The sequence below is a fragment of the Barbus barbus genome (genome assembly GCF_936440315.1).
Source record: "Barbus barbus genome assembly, chromosome: 3".
Classification (NCBI taxonomy): domain Eukaryota; kingdom Metazoa; phylum Chordata; class Actinopteri; order Cypriniformes; family Cyprinidae; genus Barbus; species Barbus barbus.
The window spans coordinates 43631310-43656735 of NC_136731.1; the positions used below are offsets into that span (position 1 = coordinate 43631310).

The window sequence follows — 25426 nt, forward strand, 5'->3', positions numbered from 1 at the left end:
CTGAGGATGTTTGTTTAATTTCTATGCAATAAGAACGTCTGTAGTTTATTGTGTAAAAAAGACAACAGACGTTACACTTTTGTAATGTTTATTTTCTGTTTACTCTTTCAGTCTTACAGACTTAAATGAGGAAAAAACTTGAGAAATAAAACTGAGGAAGAAAAAAGGCAACAAAAGATAAGACATCAATCCTCAACAAAACTTACGAAGTTTCTCTTCATTGCTGTTAACTATCTGTCTAGCCGTACAAATCAGACGTCGTACATGCGAGGGCAGAATAGTAAGAAGACAGTAATACACCAAGTTCAACACGAAGCAGTTCAACACTCAACACTGATTCAGCGTTGCTGACCCATCGTCATCCAAGCAACTAGGATGGATAAACGGAGTAACAACGAAGAAATGTATCAGTCCTTGGTGACTAGATCCATCGCCCAATCAAGTAGAAAATCATCAACAACAAGCTCTGCTGCACTCAGAGCTCGAGCCAGAGCCGAAGCTGCCCGCATGCAGGTTTCATTCGCTCAGAAAGAAGCAGAGATGATGGTCGAAGAAGCAACATTAAAAGCAAAAATGCACATTCTAAAGATAGAAAAGGAGGCAGCTACAGCCACCGCAGAAGAAGCAGTGTTTGTGGCTGCTGTGGAAAATGCAGATATAGATTCTCATCATGACATTGACTTACCACTCTCGCCATCCAATGCTGCACAACGGACAAGTGAGTACGTTTTGCAACACAGCAGTAGTGCATCAGAACCCATACCTATGCACACATCTTCACAACCTGCAGTAGAGACAGCCAAACAAGAAATGAGTAACCTCAGAATTGACAATGAAGATACTCACCTACAAATAGCTCCTACAAATGTGAAATCTCAACCATCAGTGAGCACCATACAACAAACTCCAGGAAATGCCCCTCCTGTGCAAACACAGATAAAGAGACATTTCAATCCACAGGTAGATGCAACTTACCTGAGACAGCCTGCACAGCAGAGGTGGGACTCTGACAATTCTGTAAAGCATACAGCAACCACGCCAGATGTCGCAAAATACCTAATGCGAAGAGAAGTGGTTACATCTGGTTTAATGGAGTTCGATGACCACCCAGAAAACTATTGGGCATGGAAAACTTCTTTTCAAAGTGTCATTGATGAACTCACCTTATCTCCAAGAGAAGAGTTAGACCTCTTGGTTAAATGGCTTGGGCCAGCGTCTAAGGAACAAGCAAGAAGAATCCGAGCCATACACAGCCACAACTCAGCTGCAGGGCTTAGCATGGTTTGGCAAAGACTAGAAGAGACCTATGGAACCCCAGAGGCAGTTGAACATGCACTCCTGAAGAGGATCGAGGAATTCCCCAGAATCTCAAACAGAGACAATGTGAGATTAAGAGAGCTTGGAGACCTTTTGCTTGAACTCGAATATGCAAAGGAAGGAGGATACCTCCCTGGACTAGCATATCTCGATACATCACGCGGAGTGAACCCCATATTAGAAAAGCTCCCATTTAGTCTTCAAGAAAAGTGGATTTCCCAAGGGTCAAAGTACAAAGAATGCAACCATGTCCCCTATCCACCTTTCACCTTCTTTTCACAGTTTATTCGTTCTGAAGCTAAAACCAGAAACGACCCTAGCTTTATGATATCTCAAGCTCACTACTCCGGTCCAACCAAAACAGAGAGACCCACAAGATATAACAACAAAGTACCAGTGTCTGTGAGGAAGACTGACGTGTTTTCTGAAGCTAAAGCAGCTCCTACAAGCTCTGTTGAAAAAGGAGCCACAGATCCAGACCGACTATGCCCCTTGCATAACAAACCTCACGCACTCAGAAAATGCCGTACCTTCCGCAGCAAGCCAATAGAGGAGCGTAAAACCTACCTCAGGGAGAAGAACATCTGCTTCAGGTGCTGTGGTTCGACCAAACATAGAGCAAAAGACTGTGATAAAGAAGTAGTATGCAGGGAATGTGGCAGCAAGACTCACACATCAGCTTTACATCCTGGTCCAGCACCCTGGTTCTCAGAAGTTCCAGCAGATCAAGGCGAGGAGGAGGAGACCCACGAGACTCCTCCTGGAGCTCTCCCTGCAGTAACATCAAAATGTACAGAGGTTTGTGGGGGAAGCACCAATGCCAAATCCTGCTGCAGAATATGTTTGGTTAAAGTCTACCCTGAAGGTCATCCAGGAAAGGTAATTCAGACATATGTAGTGTTAGACGACCAGAGCAATCGTTCACTTGCTCGCCCTGAGTTCTTCAATCACTTTGGCCTCTATGAAAAGGCGTCTCCCTATACGTTAAAGACTTGCTCTGGTGTTATGGAAACCTCAGGGAGGAGAGCAACAAACTTTGTGGTGGAATCCTATGATGGAAAGATCAAGATCAAGCTTCCAACACTCATTGAGTGTGAAATGATTCCAGACGACCGAGCCGAAATCCCCACACCCGAAATTGCTCGCTATTTCCCACATCTGAGACATGTAGCAGATAAGATACCACCACTCAACGAAAATGCTCAGATCCTTATCCTGCTAGGAAGAGACATTTTGCGAGTGCATAAAGTGAGGCAGCAGTATAACGGAGACCATGAAGACCCCTACGCTCAACGTCTTGATCTCGGGTGGGTTATCGTAGGAGATGTATGTCTAGACCGGGCTCACAAACCACCCAGTGTCAGAGTGTACAAGACACACACACTGCCTAATGGACGGACATCCATGTTAAGTCCCTGTCCTAACAAAATTCAAGTGAAAGAGACACTTAACAGAAAAAACACTCACCAACCAAGAAGTCTGGACTGCGCATTCCAAGGTGAGGAGACAGAAAAACTTGGAGCCACAGTCTTCGACAGCCACCCTGATGATGAAAAAGTAGCTCTGTCAGTAGATGATCAAACATTCCTGGACATCATGGACAAAGAGGTTTATGTGGATCAGGCGAACAGCTGGGTAGCACCACTGCCATTCTGCAAACCCCACCGTCGTCTTCCAAACAACAGAGAGATGGCTCTGCGACGACTCGTATCTCTCAGACGAACTCTAGACAGACGCACAGACATGAAAGAACACTTCCTGGAGTTCATGAGAAAGGTATTTGAGAATGACCACGCAGAACTGGCACCCGGACTCGAGGAACATCAAGAAAGGTGGTACTTGCCTCTGTTCGGGGTCTATCATCCTCAAAAACCAAATCAAATAAGAGTTGTTTTTGATTCAAGCGCCAAACATGACGGTGTGTCGCTGAATGACGTGCTGCTTAGTGGGCCAGACTTAAACAATGCCCTGCTGGGTATCTTAATCCGCTTCAGGAAAGAGAACATCGCAGTCACCGCTGATATTCAGCAGATGTTCTACGCATTTGTTGTTCGAGAGGATCATCGTGATTATTTGCGCTTCCTTTGGTACAGGGATAACGACTTGAACAATAACATCACTGAATACAGAATGAAGGTGCACATATTTGGCAACAGCCCCTCACCATCAGTTGCCATTTATGGTCTAAGGAGAGCTGCACAAGAGCATCAGGATGAGTACGGCACAGGCAGCAAGGAGTTCGTCATGAGGAACTTCTACGTGGACGACGGATTGACGTCGGTTCCGACAGAAGAGGAAGCTATTGATCTTTTACAGAGGACTCAAAAAATGTTAGCAGCATCGAACTTAAAACTCCACAAAATCGCTTCCAATAGCAGCAAAGTCATGACAGCATTTGCCCCAGAGGACCTTGCAAAAGACTTAAAAGACCTCGACTTTAGTGCAGATCCACTCCCACTTCAGCGGAGCCTTGGACTGATATGGAATCTGGAGAGTGACAGTTTTGGTTTCCAAGTATCCCAAGAAGAGAAACCGTTCACAAAAAGAGGCATCTTGTCAACAGTTCAGAGCCTCTATGATCCACTGGGCTTCGTGGCTCCCATCACAATCCAAGGAAAAGTTCTCATCAGAGAACTGTCGTCCAAAGAATATGATTGGGATGATCCTCTCCCATCAGACAAGCAAGTGTCCTGGAAGTTGTGGAAAGAGTCTCTTCTGGAACTAGAGAAGCTACACTTCAAGAGAAGGTATGTGCCTATCCCTCTTGTCTCATCTCAAAGTCGAGAACTCTGTTTATTCTCTGATGCTTCCACTCAGGCTATCGCTGCAGTAGCCTACCTGCGTGTCACCAATGATGAAAACCAGTGCCACGTAGGATTCGTTATGGGCAAAGCGAAGTTGGCGCCGCATCCAGCCCATACAGTTCCACGTTTAGAGTTGTGTGCCGCTGTCCTGGCAGCCGAAATGGCGGACACAATTTGCTGCGAGATGGACATTGAGATGCATGCCGTGAGATTTTTCACTGATAGCAGGATTGTTCTCGGGTACATCCATAACACCTCCAGAAGATTTCATGTGTATGTTGCCAACCGAGTCAATCGCATCAGGAAATCAAGTCATTCACAACAATGGCAGTATGTTGCCACTGAACAGAATCCGGCAGATCACGCCACCAGACCCACGTCTGTAGACATCCTCAGAGCCTCTAACTGGTTCTCAGGCCCTGAATTCTTGAAAAGCAGAAGTGAGCCTCCACAAAGCGACAGCTTTGATCTTGTTGACCCAGAACTTGATGTTGAAGTTCGAGCCCAAGTTGCTGTCAACTACACCAAAGCTGCAGAAGGTCAGTTCAGCTCAGCACGCTTTGAACGATTTTCTAGCTGGAAGAGATTACTGCAAGCCATCACAAAACTTATTCAAGTAACAAGAACATACTCCAAGACCCAAAAGGTGGACGCAGTTGATGCACGTTGGCAAGCTAAAACAGTCGTCATTCGTTGTGTCCAGCAAGAATTCTATGGAGAAGAGTTAAAATGTTTGGGAGATGGGATTCAGCTCTCAAAAAAGAGTCCACTGAGAAAGTTAAATCCCTTCATCGACGAGGATGGACTCCTTCGGATTGGAGGACGCCTTACCAACGCTGACTTACCCAGAGACGAGAGACATCCTGTCATACTGCCCAAAACTCATCACATTGCATCTCTAATAGTGAGACATTACCATGAGGACGTTTTCCATCAAGGTCGTCATTTTACGGAAGGTGCCGTCCGGTCAGCAGGAGTGTGGATAGTGGGAGGTAAACGGCTGGTGTCAAGTGTCATCTATAACTGTGTGACCTGCAAAAAACTGAGAGGGAGGTTAATGGAGCAGAAAATGGCACCACTACCAGCTGACAGACTCACCTCAGAACCCCCTTTTACCCATGTCGGTCTGGACGTCTTCGGACCATGGAGCATTGTCACTCGGCGCACTCGTGGAGGTAGTGCTGAAAGTAAGCGATGGGCAGTGTTATTCACATGCATGAGCACGAGAGCGACACACATCGAAGTGTTAGAATCCATGTCCACTTCAAGTTTTATAAATGCCTTACGCCGATTCTTTGCTATCCGTGGGTCATCTAAACAGCTTCGCTCCGACAGAGGCACGAACTTTATTGGAGCGTGCAAAGAGTTAAAATTCAACATCAGTGATCCAGAACTGACAAGTTTCCTTGACAAGCAGGGATGCTCGTGGACTTTCAACTCCCCCCATTCATCCCATATGGGAGGTTGTTGGGAAAGACTGATAGGAGTAGCACGTCGCATTCTGGAAGGGATGTTGCTGCGGTCTGACACGAAACACCTCACACATGAAGTGTTGACGACACTGATGGCAGAAGTCATGGCCATTCTTAATGCCAGGCCATTGATTCCAGTGTCAACTGACCCTGACAATCCTTCAATATTGACACCTGCAATGATTCTCACTCAAAAGATAACTCCAGTGACAGCGCCTCCAGGTGACTTTGATCATAAGGTTCTTCACAAAAATCAGTGGAAACAAGTGCAGTGTCTGGCAGAGAGCTTCTGGAAACGTTGGAGACAGGAGTATCTGGTGACTCTCCAGAAACGTCATAAGTGGACTGATGACAAGCCAAACATACAAGTAGATGATGTAGTTCTGATGAAAGACAATCAGGCTAAACGGAACGACTGGCCAATTGGATTTGTGGTAAAGACATTGCCTAGCAAAGACAACAAAGTCCGCAAGGTTGAAGTTAAAGTTGTAAGGCAAGGAACAACAAAAACCTTCATCAGACCCATCTCAGAGCTTGTTTTTCTTATGTCTAAGGACTCATAAAGTGATGGACATTCTGATACGTACTAATACTGTTTATAAATGTAATTAGTGATTGATTATATATTTGTTTGGTTGATTAATCTTGGAGTAATTAAGATGTTGATAGTGGTATAATAATATACCAGGCGAGGAGTGTTCCGCCCATCGGCGTTTAGTTCGTTTCCTAGTCGGACCCGTTTTAGTGATGGACCTAGTTTCGAGCCGAGCTACAGCGCTGAAATCACCTACGAGTCTGCGTCATTACAGAGTTTGGTCAAATCTTTGTCTGTAAGTAATTTTTCGTCAGAATTGTGGTTTCTGTATGATGCATATGTTTACATTTAAGTAATGTGTGTTATTACGTTCGTGACTCTTATTAGTTTCATCGCGTATGCTCTAGATTGAAGTCTTTTGTTTTCCGACTCACTGATTTATCTGCTAAGCAACGAGCCTCGGCGCTTCGCCTCAGATTAATTAGTTGATTTATTTACATCTGTTGATTCACATATATATTATACATGTAACAGTCTAGCAGATAGTTTGGTGTTACTGAGGATGTTTGTTTAATTTCTATGCAATAAGAACGTCTGTAGTTTATTGTGTAAAAAAGACAACAGACGTTACACTTTTGTAATGTTTATTTTCTGTTTACTCTTTCAGTCTTACAGACTTAAATGAGGAAAAACTTGAGAAATAAAACTGAGGAAGAAAAAAGGCAACAAAAGATAAGACATCAATCCTCAACAAAACTTACGAAGTTTCTCTTCATTGCTGTTAACTATCTGTCTAGCCGTACAAATCAGACGTCGTACATGCGAGGGCAGAATACTGTCCTTTTTGTCTTTAGCCCAGGCAAGACGCTTCTGACGCTGTCTCTTGTTCAAGAGTGGCTTGACACAAGGAATGCGACAGCTGAAACCCATGTCTTGCATACGTCTGTGCGTGGTGGTTCTTGAAGCACTGACTCCAGCTGCAGTCCACTCTTTGTCAATCTCCCCTACATTTTTGAATGGGTTTTGTTTCACAATCCTCTCCAGGGTGCGGTTATCCCTATTGCTTGTACACTTTTTTTCTACCACATCTTGTCCTTCCCTTCGCCTCACTATTAATGTGCTTGGACACAGAGCTCTGTGAACAGCCAGCCTCTTTAGCAATGACCTTTTGTGTCTTGCCCTCCTTGTGCAAGGTGTCAATGGTCGTCTTTTGGACAACTGTCAAGTCAGCAGTCTTCCCCATGATTGTGTAGCCTACAGAACTAGACTGAGAGACCATTTAAAGGCTTTTGCAGGTGTTTTGAGTTAATTAGCTGATTAGAGTGTGGCACCAGGTGTCTTCAATATTGAACATTTTCACAATATTCAAATTTTCTGAGATACTAAATTTGGGACTTTTATTAGTTGTCAGTTATAATAATCAAAATTAAAGGAAATAAACATTTGAAATATATCAGTCTAAATGTTACTGTTGGCTATTGCTACAAATATACCCCAGCAACTAATGACTGCTTTTGTGGTCCAGGGTCACAAATGTTAATTGTAATTTCTGTATTATCTGATGTCTTGATATCTTGCCTTATAAAAAGTCTTTAGGTCCTTGAAAGGAAGTATATAAATACATTATTATAGTTGTATAGTTGTACTAGTAATTGTATAGAAAATATGTGAGGCAAAGCTAAATTGTATCAGCCCCCCTAAATACATTTTGTTAAAGCAATGTTTTATATATTAATATAACTGTAATATTAATGCAAGTTTGTCCTTTCCCCACAGCTTGAAATTTACCCGGGATCAGGAGTTTGTGTGCCAAAAAATGTGTTGTGGTCAGCTAGCCATACAAACAGCCCCACTACCATGGCACGGATGCTTCTCCTTGGAGTTTTTGATATTGAGACACTTCTAAAGAGCAATCTTAGAGGTATGTAATTGATTATAGTGTGTGCACGTGTCTGTATAATTATGATTATTTTTTGGTAATCATGTAGATTGAACGTCATATCTTAAGTCTTTAGGTAAGGGGTCAAAAATCAAAAAATAAACCTGCTCTATTATAGTAATTCTCACATATTTACAGATATATGTACGCTCATTTACATTTACATTGAAATATAATGCTTTATAAATAACTTGAGTTGGACTATTTACATTATCCCCATTTTACTGAAGCAGGCTGTCTAAGAGTTAGGTTGAAAAATGTTATATATGGTTGAGTAGTAAGATAGGAGTGGAGTTCGTCTGATATCGTTCTAATCTCTATGTTGCTCTTTCTTCAGGTGGCAAGTCCAAAAATGCAAGCCTTGGGGAATCAAAAGAGGCCTTGGACAGTATAAAGATTGATGCAATAATGAGTATGTATATTACTTTAATTAATATACATTTACATTTACTTTAATTGTGTTAAACCAAATGTGACAGTAAAACCATCAGAATTTATCAGTTTTATCTTTGTGTATCAGTGTGATGAAACTTACACCTAGGTCTGAATAGTGCTAGGGCTGAAACTATTAGTCGACATTATCGACAATTTCGCCAAAAAAAATTTCGACAAATATTTTTGTTGTCAATTAGTCGTTTGATCTCATATGACCTAATGTAAGAGCCTGCGATACTGGATGCAATTCAAGAGGCACACAGTGCTTCAGAGCAAATGCAGCCGAACTTGAGCAGTGTTTGGATGAATATTGTGGCGGGAGGAGCAAACGACAGACACAGTTGGTGTGGCGTCAAGCCTCGGAGAGGTTTTTATTCAACAATAAAAAGGGAAAATAAAGTGTCCAAGGGGAAAGGTGTCCAAATAAACGGGGAATCTGGTGTCCTCGTTGTGCCGCGGGGCTAGTGAAGGAGGGTAGTGTTCGTCAGGGAAGGGTCCAGGGAAGGGGCGGAGTCCGGTGGCCGCACGTGCTCCCCTCTCGGGGCCGGGAGCGAGTGGCGGCGGCGTCTCTTGCGCGGCTTCGTCCATTCCCGGCGCTTCTGGGGGATTCGGCGGCCCGGCATCCTGGCCCGTCAGCTGCCTAACGGGTGCGGCAGTCCTCCTCGACGCTCCCTTCCTGGACCCACGAGGACATGCACGGGGAAGAGACCGGTCTCCCGAGGAGAGGCGCGCTCGGCGTTTAACAGCGGCGGTGATGAGGCTCCATTCACATCAGGTGCGCCTCATCACAAGCCGCCAGCCGTGAGTATCCAGCGCCCCTCCTCTCTCACACACCCACTCCCGTCGGGAGCCTGGTGAAGGGCGGCGAATACGGGACGGGGTGGTGATGATGGACAGGGGGGAGGCAGCCGACTCGTCACAATATGTAAATATATATTGCACGCTTTCCTCTCAGTAACGAAATAAACACAACAAAAACTGACAGTAGTGTGAAAGCAGCAGTTAAAAATGCATCTGATTACAACGTGTGTGTTTGCATGAGCTCTGCAGTTCAGTAACATACTGCAGTAAAGTCCAGCCACATCATGTTTATTTATATGTTACTTTATGTAATACATAGCCTAAATTCAAGCAGCTTTATGGAATTAAACATGAAAAACCAGAGTTAGTGTTGCTTTCAGTTAGAATTGCAACTTGATTTTATGTTATAAAGCAGCTCTCCAATGTGATAAAATATTTTTATTAGTGGGGGAAAAATTTTATTAAAGTGATAGTTTGGTTTATCAAAGCTTGATCTAGCTCAGGACTGTTTTGGTTCTCATAACCCTATAAGTTATTTTAAGACATTATGTGGTGAATAAAATAGTTTATACAAAGCGTCTTATCACTTACCTTTGTTTTGTTTCTTATCCATATGACTTCCAAAAGGAGATTTTAGGCAGAACGATGTGTTATTCAGTTACTTTTCCATGTAGCTAATTAAATGGTGAGTGTCTCTGTTCATTCTTAGTTCATATTAACTAATGAACCTTTTTGTAAAGTGTTACCAATTGTATAATAATTGTAATTACATACTATGCTTTTCTAAAGCTGAAGTGACCTTTATTTGTTAGAATATGTAAAACTTAATATTTTAACTAATTGCAAAAGCTGAATAATCAAAGTCTACCGATTAATTAGTGAAATAATCAACAATTAGTCGATTAATCATTCTAATAATTGTTAGATTAATCGATTATCAAAATAATCGTTTGTTGCAGCCCTAAATAGTGCCTAAATTTTTGTAACATTCAGTTTATCTACCTAACATAGTATGTCCTGTGTTAATGTAGTGTGTTTTAGGTGATTATAATTTGGATGTCCTTAGATAAATGTTATAAACTAAAATGCATTTCTTTGTTTGTTTTTTTACAGATGCAGTGATCCAGAAATTTCCTGGAACCACCAGGGGCCAGCTAGGGATAGCTATTAATCAAAAGGTCACTGAGCTACGGGCATCCAAAAAGACTCAAACTTAAAAAATGGGCAGGCTGTATCATATACCTGTCGGTGGATTTTCCTTTTTTGGGTTTGTTTTATGTTTTGCTGTAATATTTTGTTCAATATTTGTGTGTTCAGTGTTCAGTAATTTTCTAATTTTGCACAGCTAAATAATATTTCTATAACTGTTTTAATAAAGATGTAATGTTTTAACTGTTTTACTTCTTTTTTGCTAACTGCACCCTTTAACATTTAAGGTTTAGGCATGCCATGTGCATTGCATTGCTAGTGTGTAAGTACACGTCCATAACCTATATTTAAAAAACATGTAAGAAATTTGTACAAGCATGTTTATTACATTTGTTTAGTTTACATCATACGTTAATGCAAACCATTTTGCAATTCATATACCTAATATAAGAACATAACATACATTCAAAATATATGTGCAAAAAATATTTTTATATATGCCATTTATATATTCCATATACATTTATCAAAAATATATTTTACATATATAATTCAGTTTAAATGTAAAATATACAATAAGACTATATAAAAACATATATTAATTACATATATATGTAAGTAATATGCTATGCATATATGCATAATTTTTAGATTGAACATTTATACAAAGAAATATATGTCATGTATATTGATGAATATATATGTGACATATATATCAAATACTGTATTATACATACATAAACATATATATTTATATGGGATGGTTTTATATGTCAATATATGAAATTGTCCCATTTTCTAATAGGTTTTATATATGGGCAGATATATATGTGCATATATGTTTTAACTCTATATGTGGATATATTTCATATATGTATATTTCATATGTGTACATATATTACATTTCCGTATGGGAGGTGTGTGTGGGGGGATTTTTGACTGCTAGGTTATATTCTGTGTGTGAAGGCTTATTTTATTTTAATGTTTAAATCTCTTTGTTTTTTTTCCCTCGTATGGTATAACGCTGGAGTTCTCGGTAAATTTTTCATCAGACGGAACATTAATGTTCTCTGCTGCCCGGTCGGCTCCTGCAGCCCAGACATCCACATGTGTACCACTTGCTAATTCACAAGTGCTGTAGGTAACACAGTGGGAACATGGCTCTGTTCCCATAGTATAGTTTGTATAGATTTCTATGCATTTTAGGGGTTTGGGGGGATTTGACACCCCAAAAAAGACATGCCCCCCCTGATATTCTACCTGCACCCCCTAGTGGGGCTGGCTGAATCCGGCCCTGACACATAAGGTTTCTTTCCAGTGTGGATCCTCTCATGTGTTTTCAGATTTTGTAACCGATTGAATCTCTTGTCACAGTGAGAACACTTATAAGGTTTCTCTCCAGTGTGGATCCTCTCATGTGTTTTCAGATGTGTTGAATAATTGAATCTCTTGTCACAGTGTGAACACATATAAGGTTTCTCTCCAGTGTGGATCCTCTCATGTGTTTTCAGTTCTCCTGACTTAATGCATCTCTTGTCACAGTGAGAACACATATAAGGTTTCTCTCCAGTGTGGATCCTCTCATGTATTTTCAGGTCTCCTGACTTAATGAATCTCTTGTCACAGTGAGAACACATAAGGTTTCTCTCCAGTGTGGATCCTCTCATGTATTTTCAGGTCTCCTGACTTAATGAATCTCTTGTCACAGTGAGAACACTGTGTGAACAAATAAGGTTTCTCTCCAGTGTGGATCCTCTCATGTGTTTTCAGTTCTCCTGGCTTGTTGAATCTCTTGTCACAGTGTGAACACTTATAAGGTTTCTCTCCAGTGTGGATCCTCTCATGTGTTTTCAGATGTTGTAACCGATTGAATCTCTTGTCACAGTGTGAACACATATAAGGTTTCTCTCCAGTGTGGATCCTCTCATGTATTTTCAGGTCTCCTGACTTAATGCATCTCTTGTCACAGTGAGAACACTTATAAGGTTTCTCTCCAGTGTGGATCCTCTCATGTATTTTCAGGTCTCCTGACTTAATGAATCTCTTGTCACAGTGAGAACACATATAAGGTTTCTCTCCAGTGTGGATCCTCTCATGTATTTTCAGGTCTCCTGACTTAATGAATCTCTTGTTACAGTGAGAACACTGTGTGAACAAATAAGGTTTCTCTCCAGTGTGGATCCTCTCATGTGTTTTCAGTTCTCCTGGCTTGTTGAATCTCTTGTCACAGTGTGAACACTTATAAGGTTTCTCTCCAGTGTGGATCCTCTCATGTGTTTTCAGATGTTGTAACCGATTGAATCTCTTGTCACAGTGTGAACACATATAAGGTTTCTCTCCAGTGTGGATCCTCTCATGTATTTTCAGGTCTCCTGACTTAATGCATCTCTTGTCACAGTGAGAACACTGTGTGAACAAATAAGGATTCTCTCCGGTTTGCATCCTTTCATGCGGTTTTAAACAGGCTGCTGAAGTAAAAGTCCCTTCACACTTAAACCTCATGCATTCTCCCACACCAGTTTGTGTTTTCGTATGTTCTTTCAAAAAGTGTTTCTTCAGACCTGCAGCCCATAAATACACTTTACCACATTGATCACATGTGTGCGGTTTCTCCCTAGTGTGGATGTTCATGTGTACCTTCAGATTTGATAATTGTGAGAAACTCTTCCCACAGTGATCACAAGTGAATGGTTTCTCTCCAGTATGAACTCTCATGTGAAGATCAAGACCTGATTTGCTTGTAAAACTCTTTCCACACTGAGTGCAGGTGAAAGATCTCTTGGCTCCCATTTTCTTTAAATCTTTCTGTTTGGTTTGAGAGTAACTCAAAGGATTTTCTACAGTTTTGACATGATTTTTCTCCTCAACTTCACTTGATTCTTCCTCCTCCTCTTTTTCTTCAATCAGCTCTGAAATAAAAATTACAATGGTTCATTTTCAGTAACTTGCTAAAATCTGAGAAATGTGAACATAAAAGTGAACCCTATTGTAACAGTGCAGGGCTCCAGACTAGGGATGCGCGATATACCGGTACTGGAAAAATACCGGTATATATTATATTTCAAACGGTACGATATCATAATTTTGCTCAATTCGGTATTTCATACGCTGCTGTTAAGAAATGCACCTGTAGATGGCAGTGCTTCCCGAATTGCTGCGCAACCGGTAAAATGTGACAACAGAACAACGCGATGGATCAAACAGATGAAACTCAGCGCACCCGAAATTAATAAATAAAGAGAACAGTAGAAGTGAAATATGGCATTACTTTGGATACAAAACAGATGACAAAGGTGAACGAACTTACCTTACTGCACCTGTATGCAAGCGTTGCTATAAATCATGCGTTTCCACAGAGAACACATCAAACCTTTTTAAGCATTTGTCTCTTGCTCATCCTGATCTTTTCAGGTGAGTGCATCATTCATAAATTCAGATTTAATTTGAACTTTTATTTACAACTGATCAACGCTCATACAGATGTGATACAGCAAGCTCAAACGTGCACGTGAGACACGCTAGAACCAGTGAAGTTTTGGTCACGTAATATTTGCACTTGCATTACATACAATCGAATATTAATTGGATTTGAATTGAGCAATAATTTAGCTATATTAATTTTAGTATCAATTAGGGATGCCACAATTCTCAATATAATATTGAACCGTTCGGTACGACATCCACGGTTCAATACGCGCTTGTGAATTGCGGTTTTTTCGGTTTTACGTTTAAATAATTTATGTGCGTTTTATTTCTCTCCGAATTGACTGCTTGTGTGTGCCTGTAAGTCCACGAGCTGAGATGAGGAAACTCCTTCCCGCGAGTGAATATTCAATCATATGCTCTAAAGTTAGGGGGCGCTTAACCATCATTCCACACTTAAACATGGCGAGCGGCGGTGAAGTGAGGCAACAGTACGAGGAAGCGCCGGCGTCTTTCAAATCCGCGATGTGGAGACATTTCGGTTTTGCCGTTGAGTATAATCAAAGACATGTCACTCGTATTGTTTTAAATGGGGAAAAAATGCAACGCTCAATATGACCGCTCAATCGCAGGAAGCCCCGCCTTCTGAATGAAAGAACCAATCGTTAATCAGTAAAGTCAGCGCGTCACTGCAGCTGCCGTTAGAAGTCCCGGTTGCTATAGAAACAGTCAGCTCTCTGAGACGCGCGCTCAGGACTGCGCATGCGCACTGGCTATTCTAGCCTGAGAAATAAGCTTTTTATAACGCTATTTGAGCAAAAGAAACAACTAATTTATGTGTTCCCCAGTTTGTACATGAGCTACCAGCAGCTCTAAGATTTCAGTGTTATTTTTTATTATTATTATACAATACACTAGGAACTAGTGTAGGCTACTGTTCTTGGCTTTTAAGTAAAATAAAGGAGTATTGCAATAAATCGTTTTTATTTTTTTCTCCTTAACCTCTTACTGTTCCTATTGCCTAAGCATAGAATAACAAAAAAAAACACTTATGTGTCAAGCCATCAGAACCGAACCGAACCGAAAACCGTGTTAAAAAACCGAGGTATGTATTGAACCGTAGGCTAACTGTATTGTTGCATCCCTAGTATCAATGATATGAAGGGAATGTTTCCGCTAATAAGAAGTAGCAGAGAGAGTGAGATTTATTTAATGCTTTTTCTTTGGCTGAGTCTGAAATATGAAAACAATCTGAGAGAGAGAGAGAAATAATAATGTGATTTTGAATATTACTTTGACTGTTAGAATAACACTTTCCAATAAAGCAATATTTATTGCCTTAATTGCGCAACTTCAGTTGTATTTTTTTTCTTCAAACTCAGTCAAAATGTAACCTATGTTCCCGGTAGGTTTTTGTTAGTTTGATACAAAGTTATTAAGATATGAATCTGTTTTTATTATTATTATTCTTATTATATTTAATAAAACTGTTCTAAATTCACTTATCTTTTGAGGCTGGTTATTTGTCACCTATATGGTATCGATTTAGTATCGATACCGATGTATTACATTCTGGTATCGTACCGAAGCCAAAATTATGGTATCGAGCCATCCCTACTCCAGACTAACATTTGAGAGCAGCGCCAATAAGTTGTATGGATGTTGGTCCCAGAAACAGATTTGGTAGGTCTGGAGGCTGGTGTGTGGGGTGTCAAAAATAAAGATAATTTAATCATAAAATGACTACTGTTTTGCATTAATACGTGCAGTTACTAATAATATTACATGTTTATTTTTTGGTAATACACATTTGACAATAAAGCACTGAGACTGAATTGGGAAGCATACAAAATTTACTTTTATTAACATCAGTAACGTGCAAAATCTAATTTTCATATAGAAAATTAATATATCTTACTCTTACTAAATGTACCATTAATCTTCTATTATTAGTATTATACAGAACTGACTGACAACTTCATTGATTTGTGACTTTTCTGAAACAGTGCAAAACTTTGATGTTTTAAAATAGTTATTTTATCATTTCAAAATGTAAAGCAAGTAGAAATGAATGACTAATAAGCACTCCTTTGCTGCCATCTATTGGTTATAGTGGTAATATGATGTATTTTTAATTTTACATACGTGTTTGTTTATCACAAAACCATATTTGATATACATTTTTCCCATTAAACATAACATTTAAACTATATGATTTTTAGAGCTTTAAAGTGCTGGAAATAGTTGTGTGGAATACTTGAAAGTCATTGAATAGTTCTAGAAAAGGTTGTACAAACCATGAAATTGGTATTTTTGAGTGCTTAAACTCACAATAGATCAAAGTTAGTGATAATGTCACTTTCTATATAGCAATAATGTATTCGCTGTTTGAATAACCATGTAAAGGAAAATTAATTATCAATTTATAATGTTTTTATTAAATTGTAATCACGTGCAAATTCAGTCCCATTAAACATATTTTATTACCCTACATGACGTCTGGTTGTTGCCTAAAAAGTATTATGATGTTTAATAGATTTGGCTGCTTTTAGCCTTACCCTGGAGTTGGTTCACCCTCCGGCTATGCATACATTCATATAAACTCCTACTACCCCTAATTGTATCACAATTTGTTTAGCATCTCAGTTTAGCATTTTATATATCTGTATACTTTATAATTGCACTGTACTTGGAGCGGACCTGACCTACATTTCACTGCTGGTTATACCCTGTATAATTGTGTATGTGACAAATAAAAATCTTGAATCTAGCATTTTAATAGTCACATATTTGAATCGATTTTCAACCGGCTCGCGGTTAATCGTTACATCCCTAGGTGAATTAGCAGAAGACAATCCATCGTTTGGCGCTCAGTGTGAAATCACCATTTGTCGCCGATTCGCCTCGCTTTTTTGCATCGCACTCAATATGAAACTACCTTTAAAGGGACAGAACATGCTGCTGCTTGTCATTAAAGGGATAGTTCACCCTAAAATTTCTGTCATTATTTACTCGCTAACATGTTCCAAACCTGTTTTAATATCCTTCTTGAAGATATTTTGAAGAATGTGGGTAACCAAACAGTAGGTGGTCCACATTTGTTAGTGAAAAAAACAAAAAAAAAAAACAGCAACGGTTTGGTTTTTCACTGAACACTCATAAACGCACATATGTGTAGGCTGCATTCAAGCTGCTCACATATTATTGTAGAACAGTTTGCGCTGAATACAGTGTAATCAGCCTTTAGACATCAATTATTATTATTTTTTAGATACAGAAAAAACACAAATGTCAGGGCATGTAAAAAAAAACTTCCCAGAGGGTTAAAGCTTTGTAAGCCTAACGTACCACATTCATTAAATATGAATGAAGAATAAACACCAACCTCCTTGTTCCTCCTGTTTTATTCTCTGGGTTTCTGGTTCCTCGTGTTTTATTCTCCAGGTTTCTGGTTCCTCGTGTTTTATTCTCCGGGTTTCTGGTTCCTCGTGTTTTATTCTCCGGGTTTCTGGTTCCTCGTGTTTTATTCTCTGGGTTTCTGGTTCCTCGTGTTTTATTCTCCGGGTTTCTGGTTCCTCGTGTTTTATTCTCCGGGTTTCTGGTTCCTCGTGTTTTATTCTCCATGTTTCTGGTTCCTCGTGTTTTATTCTCCAGGTTTCTGGTTCCTCGTGTTTTATTCTCCAGGTTTCTGGTTCCTCGTGTTTTATTCTCCAGGTTTCTGGTTCCTCCTGTTTTATTCTCCAAGTTTCTGGTTCCTCCTGTTTTATTCTCCAGGTTTCTGGTTCCTCCTGTTTTATTCTCCAGGTTTCTGGTTCCTCGTGTTTTATTCTCCAGGTTTCTGGTTCCTCCTGTTTTATTCTCCAGGTTTCTGGTTCCTCGTGTTTTATTCTCCAGGTTTCTGGTTCCTCGTGTTTTATTCTCCAGGCTTCTGGTTCCTCCTGTTTTATTCTCCAAGTTTCTGGTTCCTCCTGTTTTATTCTCCAGGTTTCTGGTTCCTCCTGTTTTGTTCTCCAGGTTTCTGGGTCCTCGTGTTTTATTCTCCAGGTTTCTGGTTCCTCGTGTTTTATTCTCCATGTTTCTGGTTCACTGGTGTTCTCCTCACTCTCTTCTTTAACAAACACCATCTTCACAGCAGATCTCAGTTCAGATGATACTCCTCCAGATATTCCTGCTTGCTTCAAAACTTAGTCCTGATTGTGAGGATGAAAATATTACAGGTATTTACTGACCTGATTCAAAAAACTGTATTTTTCTGCTTACAGAAACAACATTTCCAACAGTTTGTATTGAGCCAGCATCAGGACAAAACAACAGACAGCGCGGTAAACTAATCTTCTTCCTCTGAGGTTTAATGGTGTTTGTCAAACAAAACCTATGTGTTTTAGCGCCACCCGCTGGACTGGAGTGAAGCGGAGAGAGGAGGAAAATCATACGGGAGAAATTACTTAGTAGTCTGTAAGGTGCGCTGTTTTTTCCTTAAAAAAACAAAAACAAAATTCCACGATCTGCATAACTAAATGAAAATAATTTAAAATTATAGGCCTGGTTTCACAGACAGGGCTTAGACTAAATCTGGATTACTGCATAGTTCAATTAGGACAATTATATAATTTTTATAAATGTGCCATAGGAAACCAAACAAACATTACTGGCGTCCATATTGAGACAAAAGAAAGGCATTGATATATTTTAAGATCAATCAGTGCAAGTTTCAGATGAAACAGCTCAAACCAAGGGCCTGTGGGACTCATTTTCAGCCCTGGAGTTTCATGTCTTAGACCGGCCCACTTTAGTTCATGTTTGACTATATTAAAATAATGTAATTAAAAGCTCAGTCTGCATTAGTGCACTGTTGTGTTGACAATTGTATTTTTAAAGTAAATAAGGGACAGAATAAGGGATGCTCAAAATATTTGTACTGTACCATAATGTATGTCTGCCTGCAGTTAAAAAGTTCTCATAAATAATCACATTTGTTTTGCTTAATCTAGGGTATTTATTTACAATTTGAATTAAAAATTTTTTTAATGTCATACAAAAATGTCGTCAGCCTGAGTAAATTTTATCATTTTAGAATAATGAAGTAGTAGTGTAGTAATTTAGGAGGTGAAAATACTGTGAAATTACATACAAATGGCATGAAATTTGAAAGCATAACTGAACGTCTATTAAACACCAGTCAATAAAGCATTTTGTTTTAATACAGTGGCACTTAGGCTACATGTTTTAACTAATATTTTATTGCAACCATATAGCCTATGAATGAATGAAAATGCATGTTTTTCAAATAAAGAAAACTGAGTGTGGGCTGTTTCTGCTGCTTGAATTTGTAGTCTAGTCTAAGAATAGGCTACACAAATTATTATTATTATTATTATTATCAGGGCCGCGTTATCCCAGTGGGCAACATGGGCTGCAGCCCAGGGCCCCGACCACCAGGGGGCCCCCGAGACAATTCTCTTTTGCATTTAAAACACGTTTTGATCGAAGTATTATGCGCAGCTACGTAGAGCATCTTCTCACACACTCGAACAGTTCAGCGGAACACGCAGATGTCAAAATGTCGAACGAAAATGTAAGAAATATGACTGGTGGTAAAAAGAGAAAAGAGCAGCAAAAAAAAACTGAGAAATTAAGAAACTCTGAGAAAAATGCCGAAGCTTACGACTTTCTTTAAAAGAAAGATCCAGAAGAACCCATAGAAGTTGACAGTGACATTTTGCATGTGTGACACTCACAAAATATGTTTTTGAGATGATAACTTTTGTTTCTTTTCTTTCTATTGCAATTGTATTTTATTTTATTCCGATTTATAGAATTGAATACTAATGAGAGATTACAAAGAAGCACAATAATATGCTGTTTCATAAAATGGACACAGGGTGGCAGCACCCACTATCAGCGGCACTCTGGGACTCTTAGCAACGCGCAGAGCAAGGTGAGCTCATAATCCGAATGAATGGAGAATGAGCAAACGTTGTCCTGCGTCGCTGATTTCTATCTAATATTTCCAATATTTCCAGGTTAGTTACACGACTTTTAGGTGACTACAGATGTTTATAAGCTAATATGAGTCCCCGGTGATGTGTGGTCTGTAAACTAAAAGTATGTCAAATGTGTAAACGGTTAAGTCTGATGGTACGTAGCTAAGAAAATGGCGGCCGACTCCGCATCAATTGTTTCTTTTGTTTGTTCCTTGCGGCTCCGGGGCATTTGTGAGTTATTGCTGTGTGTGTGTAGTACAATGTTTAAAGGTTAGTAAGTTATTTCGAATGTATAGAGTAAGACCAGTTACGGCTGCAGCCTTGTTAATGGCACACGTTAATATTAGACAATGATACAGTGTCAGTTCATAGGAGTGGGCGCCAAGTTATGAAACAGATATGTTTATTGAAGTTTGTGTTCATGTAGTGTGAATGTAATACAGTTTAACTGCAAATGAGATTTATTCTGTTGTATAAAGTGAACACTTATAAAATGTACAGTTAGTACAAAAATACTCTTTAGATGAGAGGACAAAGATGTGATTTAAAGGGAAAATGTTTGTTTTTGGTTTTATACAAATTTTGATAAGTTGATGTTTGGAAAATATGTGAGGATACATGTATGTGAAAACAGACCTTGGAAGAATATATGGCTTCATGTTATCCAAATGTGGGTATAACCTGTGCTTCAATGTAAAGCAGAAAAAATAACAGAAAATAATTCATGATTGCAGATTCAAAGTTAAAATGAAGTTAAAAAAATAAATATAATCCGAATGAATGGAGAATGAGCAAACGTTGTCCTGCGTCGCTGATTTCTATCTAATATTTCCAATATTTCCAGATTTCCAGCACTCCTATCAGAGGATTACACATATATATCTGCCAGCGGAGACCTAGCCGGGACCCGCTACAGATTCTTGGGGGCTCGTCCGGGATCCTTCGGCGCCACCTATTGGAGCGGGAGCCGAGTGATGACAATGCTGACCAGCAACTAGCCCTGTCCAGCTGTGGGGGACTGCGATCGTGGACGAGTGGAGATCTGCGATCCAGAGCAGACTACGCCATCACCGAACTGGGTTGTCAGCCGTGAGGGAGACGAGGAGCCATCATGTCGAGTGGTGGGAGGAAGAGCCTAGTGTGGGACATTAGGAAGGGCCTACTCACCTTGTCAGCTGAAGAGCTTCTTCGAGTCGCCAGAGCGGTGAATCCAGTGTCGGACGTGGACCAGTCAGAGCTTGTGGAGGGAGATCAGGAGGAATGCTACGATCATATCAACTCGTTCATGTACAGTAAGCAGTTACTTGAAACAGAGGATGAGGGAATGGCCCAGTTGCTGATGTTAAAAGATGCTATTGATGATGTAGTGAAATGTCGTGATGATGATATGTCACTTCTAAATGTAAAGGGTGATTCTGAGTTGCATACTGGGCAGAGTGGTGATAAGCTTGATGACCATGTTGATTTTTCTAAGGGTTTTGTCATTATCCAAACACCTCCTGAAATCATCACAGACACTCACAAGCAGAGTCGACACACACCTATTTCAGTCAGTACTGCATCGCCTAGTGATATAGCTGAACTAGATCCAGGCTCAGTTAAGGCTACAATGTCGAATGCACCTGACACAACGAACGCTGATTTGCTTAAAGTGCTCGCTAGCTACGAAGAGCTTAGCAAGAAACTCATACAGCGTATACCAGTACATGCTTCGCCGCCACAGACACATATACCCCGATCCTCAGCCCTGCTTAGGCAGCCAGACAGAAACCCACCGGGTGAACCTGCCTCTCAGTCGGCTCGCGAGGCGATGGTGTCCTTAAGGGAACTCCGTTACCTTCCTCGGGGAGAGTTTAAAGTGCAAGGCGGGCAGGTCGGTGATCAATCCTCAGATATCAGCTACAATAATGTCTGCAGGCAAATTGATGATGGAATCAGAGAAGGATTCTCCGACTCAGAGATTGTTCGTGGTGTGCTCAAAATCATAAGACCAGGCATATTCAAAGAGATGTTGATAAACAAAGACGACATGGCAGTGACTGAACTCAAGGGATTTCTCCAAACCCACCTAAGAGAAAGGAACAGCACAGAGCTATTCCAAGAGTTGATGTGTACAAAACAGGATGAGAACGAGACACCACAACAATTTCTCTATCGTGTGATAGGGTTGAAACAACGCATCCTATTGACATCAAGATTGGCTGACACTGACGTTAAATACTCTGCAGCTACAGTGCAAGATGTTTTCCTACATACAGTGTACCAAGGCTTTGGACACAAATACACTGACATACGCAGAGAGCTCAAACCTTTGTTGGCAAACAGTGGGATCACTGATGAGATGATTCTGCGTCATGTGATGAAAATCACTAGTGAAGAAAACGAGAGGATGAAAAGACTTGGCTTGTCCCGCCGGCAGACTGTAACAAATGCGCACAGCGCACAGCTCGAGCCTGATGTGGTAAAGACACCGAGCACAAAGTCAGAGAGTGTAGGGTCCAAGTCAAGTCAAACAAAACCAGATCCTCTGAGAGACCTCACGACCAAAGTAGAGGAGCTTACCAGACTGGTTGAGACCATGCAAAAACAAAACCAACACGAGCTAACCCACAATGGGCGCCAGTACAGTCAAAATAGAACACAATCTAAACGTGGAAAACCCTATGGCTGTCCAAGCTGCGTGGAACAAAACAGACAAGACTGTAAACACTGTTTCACCTGTGGGGAAGAAGGACATCATGCAGCAGGTTGTCTAAAGCGACCAAAGAGACAGGGAAACTCCAATCGGGCACTAGAGAGGGACATCTAGTGACCGAGTCTGAGAATAAGTCCCAACCAGAAAGTGAGGTCAGCAATGACAAAATACGCTCCTCTTCACCCTCAACCCCAGTAACGACAAGCACATTAAGTCACTGTAACCAAGTAGCTCAGCTCCCTCCCCAGTCACCACGTGTAGCTAAAGCTAGAGCTGTTGCTGGCCTGATTGGGAAAAAGGCCCTAGTTCAGAGCTATCTAAATGGTTTAGCAGTCACTTCTTTGCTCGACTCTGGGTCACAAGTCAGTATAGTCAGCCGTGCCTGGAAAGAAGAGTACCTACCTGACCTCAGTATTCACTCAGTTTCGGAGATCTTAGGGGAGGAGGAACTGAAAGTTATTGCAGCAAATGGCAGTCTCATTCCATATGATGGGTGGGTAGCTATTACAGTGAACTTGCCAGGGAATTTGGACCCCAACCTGTCCATTAGTGTCCCATTCCTCCTCAGCAGCTACCCCATGGACAGACCCTTGATTGGCTTTAATGTTTTGGAAGTACTGATTAGTGGCAAACCAGAGAGACTAGTGCCGGTACTTGCTAGCCTTCTTAGCAATGCCATATCTGTTCCCAAAGAAACAGCTGAAGCCCTCGTCAACTTTATTCAGACGGCCAAGCCAGTCATGCAGCAGGGACGCTTAAGAACAGGTGCCAAGGATATCGTGCTCTCAGCTGGTCAAGTGTTGTGGGTGAGGTGTCGGGTTCCGTCAAACATGGATGCCTCTACCCGATTAGTGTTGTTCGAGACAGATGAAGACAGCCTATCGTCTGGACAGTGGGATGCAGGGCCAGGTTTGTTTGAAATTCAGAACCCAACCAAGCCCTATGTCACCATTCCAATTGGTAATAACACCAATCATGACATCACAATACCACGTAAAACAGCTCTAGGGATCCTGCAGCTTGCTGAAAATGTGGTGGAGGCAGATATCCTGGACAAATCACAGCCTACAGCGACTGTCAGTCAGGCCACCACCACTCAGGTCAGCAACCCTGATCCACCTCTGTGGGACCCACCTGTAAACCTCGACCATCTGGAGGAAGAACAGCAAGAGACTGCTAGAAAGATGCTTCATGAGGAGTCAAACGCCTTTGCAAGGGATGGAAATGACCTTGGCTGTATCCCAAATTTGCAAATGGTGATCAACCTCAACGACGATGTTCCTGTGCAGAGAGCGTACACATCCATTCCCAAACCACTGTTTAAAGAAGTAAAAGATTACATTCAAGATCTTCTTGTAAAGGGTTGGATAGTGAAATCGAAGTCTGCCTATTCTGCCCCAGTTGTATGTGTGCGGAAGAAGGACGGCACTCTTCGCCTATGCATAGACTATCGTCTCCTAAACCAAAAAACAGTACCCGACAGACATCCACTGCCGCGAATACAGGATTTGATAGATACGTTAGGTGGGTACTCAATGTTCAGTATACTTGACCAAGGTAAAGCTTACCACCAGGGGTTTATGGCAGAAGGGTCACGCCATCTCACTGCCTTTATCACCCCCTGGGGGCTCTACGAATGGGTAAGGATCCCATTTGGACTTTCTAATGCACCTGCCGCTTTTCAAAGGAGCATGGAGGAGATGTTAGGCTCTCTGAGAGACGAGTACTGCATCCCGTATCTGGATGACCTACTGTGCTACTCCGGATCTTTCAGTGACCACGTGGAGGTGATTCGCAAGGTCCTCCAAGCACTGCAGCATCATGGGGTGAAGCTACGGGCAGAAAAGTGCGAGATGTTTCAGAAGGAGGTTCGCTATGTTGGACGCTTGGTGTCGGCAGAGGGAGTTCGAATTGACCCCAAAGACCTCGAGGCAGTGATAGCTTTAAAAACCAAAACGCCCCAAACAGTTGGTGACCTCCGACGGGTTCTCGGCTTCCTGAGTTATTACCGCTCCTACATACAGGACTTTGCTAAAATAGCAAAACCATTGTATGAGCTGCTCCAACTTAAGTCCTCCATGCCTCAACCCCTTCCACGTCACTTTAAGTCCAAGGGTCCACAACTCCCGTCCAAAACAGCCATCATATGGAAGGCTGATCACCAAAGCACCTTGGAAAGGCTTGTCAGTATGCTGATCAACCCCCCAGTCCTCGCATACCCCAACTTCGAGGAGCCATTCGTCCTACACACGGATGCATCGGAGAAAGGACTCGGGGCAATCCTCTATCAGCGACAGTGTGGGAAAATGCGAGTCATTGGATATGGATCACGAACTCTGACACCGGCTGAACGGAACTACCGACTCCACAGCGGAAAACTTGAGTTCCTTGCTTTGAAGTGGGCAGTATGTGAGAAGTTTAGAGACTATCTCTTCTATGCTCCACATTTCACCATCTACACTGATAACAATCCGCTTACTTACGTCATGAGCACTGCAAAACTCAATGCAGTTGGACATCGCTGGGTTGGAGAATTGTCAGAGTTCCACTTCAATATTAAATACAGACCTGGAAAAAACAATATAGACGCCGACACACTCTCACGCATCCCACTCGATATTGACAACTATGTGGCGACATGCACGGAGGAGCTGTCTCAGGATGTGCTGCATGCGACTTGGGAAGGGGGTAGAGCAGCCCAGAAGAAAGATGTAGCCTGGATAGCTGCACTTTACACCACCTCTGCTGATGTCATGCCACAGCCTCATTCACTCTTGCCTGAAATAAGCCACGAAGAGCTGGCAAAAGCCCAACGAGATGACCCCGGAATAGGGGAAATAATGAGACTAAAAGAGACAAATAATGTTCTGAC

At 41.3% G+C, this 25426-nt stretch overlaps 1 protein-coding gene across 1 annotated transcript; it reads right to left on the reverse strand.

The window, feature by feature from the left end:
- Nucleotides 1-11458: 11458 nt before the first annotated feature.
- Nucleotides 11459-18218, reverse strand: LOC306850154 (uncharacterized protein). Its single transcript, XM_079385617.1, has 2 exons — nt 17261-18218; nt 11459-13361 (listed from the first exon to the last, which is right to left on the reverse strand). The coding sequence occupies exons 1-2, from the start codon at nt 17947-17949 to the stop codon at nt 13352-13354; spliced, it is 699 nt and encodes a 232-aa protein (XP_079241743.1). The 5' UTR covers nt 17950-18218; the 3' UTR covers nt 11459-13351.
- Nucleotides 18219-25426: the final 7208 nt, after the last annotated feature.

Excerpts from the sequence above, each read along its gene's own strand:
- LOC306850154 (XM_079385617.1), bottom strand. The coding sequence starts at position 17,949 with ATGGAGAATAAAACACGAGGAACCAGAAACCTGGAGAATAAAACACGA.